The sequence below is a fragment of the Lepidochelys kempii genome, chromosome 1 (assembly GCF_965140265.1).
Source record: "Lepidochelys kempii isolate rLepKem1 chromosome 1, rLepKem1.hap2, whole genome shotgun sequence".
Lineage (NCBI taxonomy): Eukaryota > Metazoa > Chordata > Testudines > Cheloniidae > Lepidochelys > Lepidochelys kempii.
In genome coordinates, this window is record NC_133256.1 from 14,534,938 (window position 1) to 14,548,245 (window position 13,308).

Here is a 13,308-nt window from a genome sequence, read left to right on the forward strand (position 1 = left end):
TTCTTTAATTGGTTTCCAAATTGCAAGCAGAATTTCAGATTTTACAGAGATTTTTTTTTTCTAAGTTTCACATCTATGCTGAAAAAGTCCTGTCTAGAGCCTCACTAAGAACAGGTTGGACAAACACGTGTCCGGGATGGTCTAGGTTTACTTTGTCCTGCCTCAACACAGGGTATTGGACTTGACTTCTTGAGGTCCCTTTCAACCCTACATTTTTATGATTCACGTCCTTACTGTATGAACAATATGAAATCAAAAACAAAACTGATAAATCTGAGCTATATTTGCAATCAACATCACCTTCCAATATATTGAGCTTCCACAAGTCAAGAAGCTGAAATGCTTCAACCAGGCTATACTCCTCCATCAGGGTCTGCAGGTTTAAGTCAATGGTGCCGGTGCACCTAAATCAGATGTTTTCGAAAATCCCACCCTTAGGTGCCTAAATATAGATCTGGGAGTCTATTTTTGAAAAATCTGGCATATATATATAAAAGTTTGCAATAACATTAATGTATTGAAAGTCTAAATTCTTTTAATTGTTAACATTGAAGCAATTATGTTTTGAAGCCACAAACATTTTATGCCCCTAAGAAATGCTTATACCACTATAAAAAATTCACAAATAGTTACTATTCATGTGAGTCAAGGTATGTGCCTGCTTATGTGTTTGCATCTACTCTAGGAACAGAGACTGAGTTTAAGTTTGGTTTAGCTAGCCTAGACAAACCTTAAAGCATCTACTTATTTATTTAGCTTATGAGTGAATTGCTCAATTATGTGGAGGGAGAGGTTCAAATATTAGAAGGGGGATCCCTGGAACTGAACCAGGGGAAGATGGAGCTAAATTGTAGAAGGAGGTGAGAGGTGAAATTAGTGTTTTACTTAAAAAGAGAGAAAAGGAAACAAAGATGAATAATAAGATGTGCCTACGAGGTCTGTGTGAATGAAGCCCTATACCTGTATGCAGCCCTGCTGAAATCAATGGGGATCCTCACTGGCCTTGGGGTATACCCCAATAGAGATCATTACTGGACTGGGTCTGTACTTGTATGTTGTATCCCTTCCCTGCTTTGTCTTTTTAGATTATATGCTTTTTGGGGCAGGGATTGGCTTCCTCAGTGCTTGCAAATCAGTTGGTATATTTTGGGTGCTAATGTAATATAAACAGTAATAACTAAAGGAAACACTTGTATAAGGTGAGCAGGAGTGATACCGCAAATCAGGGAAAATCCCCAAAATGCTTCTACCAGCCCCCCAAACCTTCCCCCGTCCCGCCCCCCGCCCCTAAACCTCCGCTTCTGCCAGCCCCCCAAACCTTCCCCCATCCCGCCCCCAGCCCCTAAACCTCTGCCAGCCCCCCAAACCTCCCCCCTTCCCGCCCCCAGCCCCTAAACCTCTGCCAACCCCCCAAACCTCCCCCCTTCCCGCCCCCGGCACCCCAAACCTCCGCTTCTGCCAGCCCCCCAAACCTCCCCCCTTCCCGCCCCCGGCACCCCAAACCTCCGCTTCTGCCAGCCCCCCAAACCTTCCCCCGTCCCGCCCCCGCCCCTAAACCTCCGCTTCTGCCAGCCCCCCAAACCTTCCCCCGTCCCGCCCCCAGCCCCTAAACCTCCGCTTCTGCCAGCCCCCCAAACCTTCCCCCGTCCCGCCCCCAGCCCCTAAACCTCTGCCAGCCCCCCAAACCTCCCCCCTTCCCGCCCCCAGCCCCCAAACCTCTGCTTCTGCCAACCCCCCAAACCTCCCCCCTTCCCGCCCCCGGCACCCCAAACCTCCGCTTCTGCCAGCCCCCCAAACCTTCCCCCGTCCCGCCCCCAGCCCCTAAACCTCCGCTTCTGCCAGCCCCCCAAACCTTCCCCCGTCCCGCCCCCAGCCCCTAAACCTCCGCTTCTGCCAACCCCCCAAACCTCCCCCCTTCCCGCCCCCGGCACCCCAAACCTCCGCTTCTGCCAGCCCCCCAAACCTCCCCCCTTCCCGCCCCCAGCCCCTAAACCTCCGCTTCTGCCAGCCCCCCAAACCTCCCCCCTTCCCGCCCCCAGCCCCTAAACCTCTGCCAACCCCCCAAACCTCCCCCCTTCCCGCCCCCGGCACCCCAAACCTCCGCTTCTGCCAGCCCCCCAAACCTTCCCCCTTCCCGCCCCCAGCACCCCAAACCTCCGCTTCTGCCAGCCCCCCAAACCTTCCCCCTTCCCGCCCCCGGCACCCCAAACCTCCGCTTCTGCCAGCCCCCCAAACCTCCCCCCTTCCCGCCCCCGGCACCCCAAACCTCCGCTTCTGCCAGCCCCCCAAACCTCCCCCCTTCCCGCCCCCAGCCCCTAAACCTCCGCTTCTGCCAGCCCCCCAAACCTTCCCCCTTCCCGCCCCCAGCCCCTAAACCTCCGCTTCTGCCAGCCCCCCAAACCTCCCCCCTTCCCGCCCCCAGCCCCCAAACCTCCGCTTCTGCCAGCCCCCCAAACCTTCCCCCTTCCCGCCCCCAGCCCCTAAACCTCCGCTTCTGGCAGCCCCCCAAACCTCCCCCCTTCCCGCCCCCGGCACCCCAAACCTCCGCTTCTGGCAGCCCCCCGCCCCCCCAAACCGCGCTGCCGCCCACGAACCGGCCCCGGCGGGTCACAGTCGCTGCTCCCCGACTGGCGCGGACGCCCTGCAGGCCGCAGCCGGTCGCCCTGGCAACGAGCGGGGCGGGCTCTGGGCCCGGCGGCCCCGCCCGGGCCCGGCCTGTGGGCGGAGCCACCTCCCGCCTCCGCTTCGGGCCGCGCCGCGCAGTGAGCGTCCGGGCCCGGCCGCGGTCGCACGCAGGCAGCGCTGCGCCATGGCTCCCGCCGCCGACAGGGCCGGCTACTGGGGCGCGCCCACCTCCACCCTGGAGTGGTGCGAGGAGAACTACGCCGTGTCCTCCTACGTCGCCGAGTTCTGTGAGTGCCGGCGGGCCTGGGCCGGTGCAGGCCCGCCCCGGGCCCTGCCTCCCTTCCCGCCGAGCCGGGCTGCCCGCTCCCCGCCATGCCCGGGGGTGGCTTCCTCCCTCCTCCTGCGTGTGGGCCAGGAGCCCGGGTGGGGAGGGGGAGACGGGCCCGGCAGCCCCTTGCCCCCCAGCTCCCCGCTGTGAGGGGAGAAACTGGCGGCCCCTGCCCCCGAACTCGTGGCCCCGGCCTCGGGGCTGGTGTAAACGGATCACCTGTTATGCCAGTGATGCGTCCCGGCTGCTCTCGGCAGGAGCGAGTGGAAGCTGGGCCCCAGAGTCGCTAATTCGAAGAGGAGTGAGTTCAGCCGAGTCCTCTGCTCTGCGTTGTGCAGGAGGCCAGATTAGACGTGCACCAGGGTCCCTTCTGGCACTCTCATCTCTGCCTGTGGGGATAGCCTTGGGGTGCTGCCGGAGCGGGAGATGAGATGAGGGGGGCAACAGGCTGTTGGCTATGGACGTTGGGATGGCTTGGGGCCTTAAAGATACGAAGAAGGGAGATTCTTAATAAAAAAAATCACACATATAGGCCATACCCTAGGCTTGGAAGGGTTAGAGTTTTATCAGTAAATGTTGGTAAATGTCAGTTTCACCATACACAGGTTAAAAAAAAAAATCTCCATCTGTGATGACTGAAATACACCAATAGGTAAAGTAGGAAAAATGCTGCTTCGAGAGGAATTAGAGTTTGATTTAAGGATATTTGCTTTGTATGTTTTGACAGGTGGTGTTGGCAATTTGTGTTTTAATGGTTATAAAATTTTATTTTTTTAAAACTTAATGTCTGCTGTCATTAAGTAATTATTATCTGATCCCCCCCCATCTGACCTTTCCATCATTTTCTGCAACTGTGAAAATTTAAATAGATAAGAATTTTGAAAATGCTTGATATTTGTTGACTTACATAGAATCATAGAATCATAGAATATCAGGGTTGGAAGGGACCCCAGAAGGTCATCTAGTCCAACCCCCTGCTCGAAGCAGGACCAATTCCCAGTTAAATCATCCCAGCCAGGGCTTTGTCAAGCCTGACCTTAAAAACCTCTAAGGAAGGAGATTCTACCACCTCCCTAGGTAACGCATTCCAGTGTTTCACCACCCTCTTAGTGAAAAAGTTTTTCCTAATATCCAATCTAAACCTCCCCCACTGCAACTTGATAGATAAAACATAGATAAATCAAATTCCTGTAAGCCTAGCCATGAGTTTGCATAGCTCTTAAACAGAGTGAGGCACATTCCCTGTCCTTTCCAAGGGAGGTAGGAAGAAGTGTCAGTCTAAGATGGACAAAGCAAAGTGCAGTTGTTCAGAAAAGGCACTTGAGGAAGAATATATTAATACATGCAGGACTTATTAATCAAGCTGATCTTATTTTTTAGGGGCTGAAGGTGGGACAGCAAGCTGTCAGGCTTTGTGCCTAGGGGTGGCCTTGGATCACAGAGATGCTCACTTTGTATTCATGGCACTGCAGATTGTGCTATGAAAAATACTGATTTTTGACTCTTATCTCCGCTCCCCCCCCCCATAATTAAGTATTTTGTGTCATTTTTAAGGGTGATGGTGGTCATAGTGCATACATGCTGCTGTATGGTAGGGTCCCCATGCTGCAAAGGTTTATGTGTGGGCTTAAAGTTAAGGGCTCTTGTTTGCAGGATTAGCCTAGGAGAGCAGGATCAAACAAAACAGCTCCATCCCCCAGAGCATTTGGAACCTTGTATTAGAAAAAATCATAGCTGAGAATAGTTTAGATGCTTCACAGATTAGGTATGATTTCAGAAGTGTTTTGAATGAGTGGGAGCAAGTTTGGCATCCATTTTTGGAAGGTTTTAGGCATACAGGAGGGTGATGCAGATGATAGTGGGTTTTCTTTTGTCACAAACATTGGAGTGGGTGAAAAAGACACAGGGAATGGTCATGAGAGGCTCTTTTGTAGAGAGTGGCCATGGGAAGGCATGTAGAAGTAGAAGAGCAGCAGTGTAGACAAGGCAGAGTTATAGAGATATTAGAAAAACAAAGTCAATATTAGAGGTGGGGCTGGTAGTGCTGCCTGTTGTTAAGGTTGCCTGAAACTTTCCATTGTAAGACCTTGCTTTCACTTGTTTATAATTTTTTGCCAAACTTTAACCATTTATAGATCTAAGGATGAAAAAGCGTAGTGACTAGCAAGATGTACTTTTGTATGGATTGAAAGGCTATAAAATGAGTAAGTTGGGACATAACGTGTTAGCCCACACTAATAGGCGCTAGATATGGAGAGGAATAAAATAATTTTAGAGATGTAAAGAACAGCAGAATTTGATGAAGGGGACATAAATCTACACAGATTTGAAGGGTGTAAACCCCGAGAAGGAAGGAAGATTATTTAGCATGGCAAAAGGGGGCTATAACTAGGAGTACTGGGATAAAATTTAAAAAGAGAAAATTTAGACTGAACATCTGTATGTTCAGTAAATAATCTCTCCAGGGAAGTGGAGGAGGCCCCAATACTTTACAAATGTAAAATTAGGTTTTACTAGTGTCTAATCCATGTGTGTTATGGAATAATCTTCCATTATTGTTGAGACAGACCAGGGTGAGCCAGTGGGTTTCCATCTCTACATCCTATGAGTAAGCGGAGGAAGAAAGAGAAGACAAAGATGACATCACGGTAGTGGAGAGTGTTCTGAATGTGAGGGTCAGAGGAAAGATAAAGCTCAGTTTTAGAGGATATGAATCAACTGGAGTTGTAATTTAAATCAGTGCAAATGGATTAACAACCTGTCTTTCATAAAAGAACCATGGGATCTTTCATGACCTTTGTTTTATAGCTCTTCTGAAGTCCCCTATTTGTATCTAATTATTTTGGATCTTTAAATTGTTGTCATTTGATATCTAGTGAATTTAAAAAATGAATTTGAAGTATTTTTGCATTCTGTATGTGTCCCTGACAGTCTTTGTGATTTTTAATATCACATCCTATTTGAAACTCAAATGTACAAGGTAAGCATACTGTAAAACAAAATTTTTTGGTATTCCTTGCAGTGATACCAGATATATTAAAAAAACAAAACAACCTTAGACCAACATGCAAATGCATTAACAATTACATAGCAGTATAAAACACATTGGTGCTTGTTTTTAGAATTATGTTGTTTATGGAGGAGAAAAGAGTTTGTGTTATGAGCAGTATGTTCTTGGGTAACAAACCAACAATTTCTCATTAGGTAGAAAGGCATAGGACTTCTTCAGTAAACCTGCATGTATCTAGGTAGAGGTATGCCCATTTTTGTAGTAGATTGTAAAAGCAGGATGTCCAGTGTGTTACAAGCAGTGGAGAGCCACTCACTACAATGACAATATTTCTTACTTTTTGCATCCAGTTTTTATTCCAAATAATTTATAATAAGCCATTGGATATTTGAAACTTGCAGGACACTGTCAGGGTTAAGCCATGTGTTCTTTTCACATTAAAAGCTGTGTTATCTGGCCCTGTACCAACTGGAAAGCTCTCTAAACCGGCATTTCTAATCTTCATAGAATGTCTGGTTTATAGTCCGGTTGGTGCAGGGCCGGCAGGCTCCGTGCGTGGCCCCCCAGAAGCAGCGACATGTGCCTGCTGCTTCTAGGGGGAGGAACGGCCACGAGGGGTTCGGAGTGCGGGGGAGGGGTGCAGGTTTGGGGCTCGCAGGGGTGTGTGGGGCGTGGACTTTGGGAGTGAGTTTGGGTGCGGGAGGGAGTGCGGGGTGCTGGATCCGCCGGGCACTCACCTCGGGCGGCTCCCCGCAAGCAGCGACCAGACCCTGTGGCCCATAGGAGGAGGCGTGGCAAGGCGGCTCTGCGTGCTGCCCCTGCCTGGAACCGCGGCCAATGGGGCTGCAGGGGCGACACCTGCGGACGGGGGAAGCTTGTGCAGAGTTGCCTGGTGTGCCTCCGCCTAGAGTCCGCAGGCATTGGTTGCCGCTTGCGGAGAGCCGCCTGAGGTGAGCACCCCCTGTCCCACATCCAAACTCCCTCCCAGAGCGCCCCACACCCTAACCCGTAGCCCTGCACATCCCACCCCCCAAACTCCTGCACTCTTTCTTAACTAGCATTTTTCACTTACCAGCACTTCCCATTCCCCCAACATGCTGGATAAAAAAGCTTTTACTGTCCTTATCTTGGGGCATGTCTACACTACAGCTGTGGTGCTGTAGTGCTATAACAGAGGTTTCCTGTGTTGCCAAAAAAGCCCTTCTTCCTTCAGTCTAGCCGTGTCTGCCGCGAAGGTTAGGTTGACCTAACTGTGGCTCTCGGGGTATTTTTCACAGGCTTGAGCAACATAGCAGTGTTGATCTAATTTTTAAGTGTGAACCAGCCTTACTAAAACACTGTAAGAGCCAAAAACATAGGCTTGTTTTGCAACTCAAGTCATTGTGCCACTTTGCAAATGTTTTTGATATGCTAATTTCAGTACAAACTGAGACATTGTGCTCATGTGCTAGTCCGGAAGCCTACGTGTATTTCTTTCCCATTCATTTTCTAAATGAGTAGTAAATGATGGCAGCTGATCAAATTTATGTATTCAGAGATGTGAATGTGAGGTCATGTAGTATACACTGTTTCTTTTATTAAATAATTCCATTGCTCCTCAATACCCCTAAAAGCCAACAATTCAAACCCAAAGGTTCCTGTCTGGGACTTTTTTGGTGTTCACAATTCCAAAAATAAAATTTCCCTTCTGTCTTCCTTTATCCACTTACCTGACTGAATTTTCCACAGCTCTTTCTCCAACATCTTCCAACTCCCTGAGTCTCCTCCTCCATGTCTGCATTCTGTGGCAAAGCTTGTTGGATTGTTGATACCAACAGGAAATAAAATCTTCAGATTTTTTAATTTCATTTAAATAGACGCCAAATGCTCCCGCCCTCTCCTCCCCCTGAGAAAAAAGAAACAAAGGTCTTGAAAGGCAAATACTTTTTAAAAACTTGAAGCTAAAGTGACCTTTACTTCTAACTGTATTTTATTCCCTTTGTTGGCTAATTTGCATGCATACTACTTTGTTCTTTAGGGTTGGTCAAGAGTGCAGTGCTGCTGGCACTTGTTTGTGTGTGAGAGGACAACACAGTACTGAAGCACTCGTTTTGAACCAACCCGTTCCAGCCCCCAGTGCTCAGCATACTGAATTGTGCAAACTCTGTAAACTTTGTAAATAAACCAAAACAACAAACAACCCCCCCCACCTCTAAAATATTGGGCCTGTCATTCAACCTTAAGTGCTGCTGTTGTGCGTGAGTCATCTCCTTATTTCTAATTAAAGATGATGGATAGAGACAAGGGTACTTCACGTCAGTTGAACCCATGTGATGTTTACATCACCATGTCCCCTGTTTTTGGTTCAAGTATCAGCTTGACAAGCCGTGTTCCCTCTCTGTCATCCACTAATATGAACGTAACAAGGGTGTGTCTTAGAACGTGATATGTATTTAGCAATTATGTTGTAAAAACAGAAACTTGCCCATATTTAAATTAATACTTTAAGTTAAAAGAAATTGTCCATGATGCCGCTGGGGGTCAGGACCCACCTCTTGTCAAATCAGAAGTCATGTTTTGGATATTCTCTAAATGTATTGGTTAACAAGTAATACTGAAATAAGGATAGAAGAGACTTGCAAATCTGAGAAGGGATCAAGATACAGACATAGTTTAATAATAATGTATTACTCAGAGAGAAAGCAAGCTTGGGCAAAATTTCAGATGGCTAAAAATCACCACAGAGCTTTGATTTGAAAACAGATAATTGTATAACGGTTCAAGATGCACCATTTCCCTCAGTTGAGGTTCTCTTTGCTTCTGATCAACAGCTATCACAAGAAGAGGCATGCCAATGTCACAATCATGCTTATTTAGCATGCAAACAGCATTTAGAAACATAGTATTTGCCATGTTCGTTCAGACTAGTGGTCCGCCTGTTGTAGATAGAGGTCTGTTTTGGATGCTTCAGGGAAAGGTGTAAGGGTTCTTGTTATAGTCAATCATGGAATGAACAATCTATCTCAAGGAGAAATTTCTTCCTAGCCATTGGTTGTTAGTAGGTGGCTTATGTCCTAATGCACAAGGGTATGTATTTGTCATAGACTTTCGTTATCCTGTCCCATGTTACCCTGGATATTCTCATTTTTCATGTGAATGTCGACCCCTTTTCTAAATCCTACTAACTTCTACTACCCAATCCTACTGCTCTCTTGGCCTCTGATCTCGTTGGTACAGCATTTCTATATCATACTTAAGAAAAAAAAAATCCTGTGTCAGTTTCAGACCTGTTTCTTTTCTCTTCTGCTGAATGCCCCTTTGTATTCTGAGTGGGTAAGTTGGAACACTCAATTCATCTTCACTGCGGCATCTGTTTTCACATATTTCTATCATATCACTTTCTATTTGTTGTCTTTATAAACTAAACTCTGTCTTTTCAATCTCTCTCCATATCTCTAATCACTTTTGTTGTCTGTTTAAGATACCTTCTATTTCTGCTCTTTTGAGTTGAGGTAGCCAGAACTGTGCGCACGGCTCAAGGTGAGGGCATGCCATCCATTTATGTAATGGCACTGCCATGTTTTCAGTAATTTTTTTCATCTCAGTCTTTACTAAGTGGCAAAAAACTGTATTAACACCGAGTCGAGGTTGCCTGGTGATAGTGTGTGTCCTTCCGGAACATAGAGTTCAGCAAAAAAAACTTCTGAAAACCAGAAAATAGAGCGGGGGGGCATACTACGCCCACGGGCTGCATCTGGCCTGCCAGCCGTATTAATCGGGGGGTCTGGGGCTTGCCCTGCTCTAGTGCTCTAGCTGGGGAGTAGGGTCAGGGGCTGCTTCGTGCAGCTCCCGGAAGCAACAGCATGTCCCCGCTCTGGCTTCTACACGTTGGGGCAGCCAGGGGGCTCTGCTCCGCATGCTGCCCCTGTCCCAAGCGCTACCCCTACAGCTCCCATTGGTCGGGAACTGCAGCCAATGGGAGCTGCAGGGGCGGCGCGTGTGGACAGGGCAGTGCACAGCAGAGCTGCCTGGCCACGCCTCTGTATAAGAGCTGGAGCAGGGACATGCCGCTGTTTCCGGGAGCTGCTTGAGGTAAGCACTGCCTGGAGACTGCATCCCTGAGCTACCCCCCAGTGCCCCAACCCCCGTCTCAGCCCTGATTCCCTCGCACCCTCCGAACCCCTTGGTCCCAGCCCTACCCCAGAGCCCACACACACAGCCGGAGCCCTCACGCCCCCGCACCTCCCCAGCTGAGAGTCCCTTCCCGCACTCTGAACTCCTCATATTTGGCTCCACCCTGGAGTCCGCACCCTCAGCCAGAGCCCTCCCACACCCCAACCCCAATTTCGTGACCATCGCTCGCCATACAATTTCCATACCCAGATGCGGCCCTCAGGTCAAAAAGTTTGCCCACCCCTGAAAGTTGAGTAAAGTTAAGTTAAGTAAACCCATTCTCAGCTTCTCACCCCATGTTAGTGTTCTTGATGCATGCTCCAAGCATGCCTGTTCTAAGGTCTCCACTCAAAGAGGTAGAGTTTCCTCAGGTTCTGGATCACATGTGGGTAGGGAGATGGGCTCAGACACCCCCAGAAAGGCAAACCCCCTGAATGTGGCTTGCATGAGGAGGAACAGGGATGGAGTCAGACCCTCATAGACGGGCGGAGGCCCCCAGTCCTGGTGTACACACCTTGGGGGGCAGGGAGTGGGGCTCAGACACCCCGAGAGGGGGAGTGACCCCAGATCCCAGCTTGAATAACGGGTAGGAAGTGGGGCTCAATCCCGCAGATAGGCAAGCACCCTCCAGAATCTGCCTTACATGAGGGAGGGCAGGAAAGGGTCAGGGGTCACATTCCTGTAGGTGGGTTGGGCACACAGACATGGGAGGAGAATGTGGGGCTGACAGGCGCCCCTGCCCCTATTCTCTCCATCCCCAATCACTCACCCCCATGTCCCCTTTCCAGTATCCAACCCTTCCTTAGTATATATCCTAGTCCATTTCCTCTCCCCATCACCTGCCCCAACCCCTCCCCCCACTCTTCCACCCCAATCACTCTTCCAGAGAGCACTTGCTTGTAGAAGTTAATTTTCTTTTAAAAAAAAAAAAAAATAGTCGCAGCATCTTCTGAATAGTCTACTGTACTCAGATTACATTTCCCTAGAATAAGATTCCCCCTTTGATACAGGCACACTGGAGCAACATGTCCACATATTTGACTCAGATTTCTACCCTGGGTTGAATTTAAACTCTGTGCCTGATGTGAAGCTCATATTTGTTGTTGTGACACTTCATCGGCGCAACCCATGTCTTGTGACAAAGGGTAGATCTACTGTACAATACACTACCCACTTGCCCATGTCAGTTGAATCCAGCTTGCGGAGCTATAAAATTGCAGTGTGGGCATTAAGGCTTGGTATGGAGTCCAGGCTTTGGGGCTCGGGCTGGAGCCCGGGCTCTAGGACCTTCTCCCCTCCTGAACATCAACAGTGCAATTTTATAGCCATGCGAGCCCTAGTCAGTTGACATGGGCCAGCTGTGGGTAGTTTATTGCACTGTAGACGTCATTTTCCAACTAGTTAGCCTTACACTACGCATTTGCAGTAAGAAATAGCTTTAGTGTATCATGTCTTAACACATGAGGCTTCTGATATTCCAAACAGAAGCAAAATCTTTTACAAATACCTTTGCCCAAAGTTCTGCATGGTGTCTTGCACTCTGTTGGGGTCACCCGCTAGCATTGGACATCCTGATGCAATTATCTGAGTCTTTGTTTGATCTCTATATGTGAGCAACAAAAGGTTGCTAGAATCACTCAACTGTAAGAAATGCTGTATCTCAGGAAATGGCCCCAAATTTGGATCACTAACAGAATCCTGCACAAGGGACAGCAAATTTTAAGGCAATCCAAGTAACTGTAGATTTTAGAGCATTTAGAAGAGTGGAGCATTAAACAGACATCTGGTCTTAACTTTAACTTATTTTACCCTAACACTTTGTTTGCCTTTTTGAGTGCTACTTCACATGGAGAAGATGTGGTTACAGCTATCCACGATTATGCCTGGTCTCTTTCTGAGTGGTTAAAGTTAATATAGAACTGACCAACATGTATGAGTAGTTGAAATTATTTGTCCAATTTGCATTACTTTGCCTATGTTAACAGTGAATTGTGGGGGAGCAAAGAAGAGGTAATGTAGTTAAAGCAGTAAGCTAAGAAACTGCTCTTCATTTCCTCATGGTTTTTTCTAGTTTTGATTTTAATAATTTTGTCATTGACAGATGTTGCCCCTTTATTGTTCATTCTCTTTTCTAGGTCACAAATGAATGTTAAACACCAGCCTTAGCACAAAACATTTTGGCACTCCACTGTTAAACTTTTGCGTAGTTGATGGACAACTATTTAGTCCTTCTCTTTTTGTCTCTGGTCCCTTTCTAATTCATGACACAACTTGACAACTTAGTTGCTTAACCTCTTTTGAAAGACTGTGTCAAAGGCTTTTTTGAAGGTACAAATATATTGAACAATCAGTTTTCATCTATCTGCCGTTACTAGCATGCCGAAAGGGGTTTAACAAGTGATATGAACATATGCCATTTGTGTTTACCTGTTAATATTTGCGTAGTTAATCAGTGGCAATAAAATACTTTAATGCTACTTAAAGCACCAAATTACATCATGTTCAGTACTTCAAATTCAACATTCATATGGCTGGCATTTGGGCAACTGCCACTCCAAATGTTAAATCATATAAATGCCACTGTTCTAATTCTGTTGTCTGAAAACTTCCAACGCCCACAGACTTATGAATGGAATGATATGAATTTGCACCTTCAGAAAGTATTAAAGAATTTTACACTTATGCAAAATGAGTGAAGTTAAAGAAACACTGCTGACTTAACACGCCTGTATAATTCTTTATCTTCTATAGTTGCAGGTAATACCTATAATTACTGTTACTGAAAGACACACAAATGTCTTCAGTTTGTTTTTTGTGCCTTTGACAGTGTTGTTTGTACTGTCTGTTTCCCCTGGTTGTATGAGTCTTTCACACAGCAAAAGAGGAGATGTGATTGAGTCCAAAATATTGACAGTGGAACTCTGGGAGGTGTAATGCCTGAAATTACTTCTAACTTTCTCTCTCTCTTTTTTTTAAATAAGAGATTTCTAACTGATGGTGTCTCTTATCCGTGTATACTACATGTGGCAGACATCGTGTTTTGGTTTTTTATTATGCAGTTCTCCTGGTTATAATTCCATAAAAGTCATGCCTCTTTATGTGTATGTCCACATAGTCAAACTTGATGTCCAAGAGTGTGTATACACTGTATGGGTACGCTACAAGCATGACAGCAGCACAGATGTAGTGCTGC

At 47.3% G+C, this 13,308-nt stretch overlaps 1 protein-coding gene across 2 annotated transcripts in view; it reads left to right on the forward strand.

Annotated features, from left to right (window-relative positions):
- Positions 1 to 2,732: 2,732 nt before the first annotated feature.
- The window catches only part of ACER3 (alkaline ceramidase 3), a 76,478-nt gene continuing 65,902 nt past the window's right edge, over positions 2,733 to 13,308 (forward strand). For both annotated transcript variants that reach the window (XM_073335212.1, XM_073335220.1), the window contains exon 1: positions 2,733 to 2,912. In XM_073335212.1, the coding sequence (XP_073191313.1) occupies positions 2,810 to 2,912 (103 nt within the window). In that variant the 5' untranslated portion in view covers positions 2,733 to 2,809. The remainder of the gene's footprint in view (positions 2,913 to 13,308) is intronic.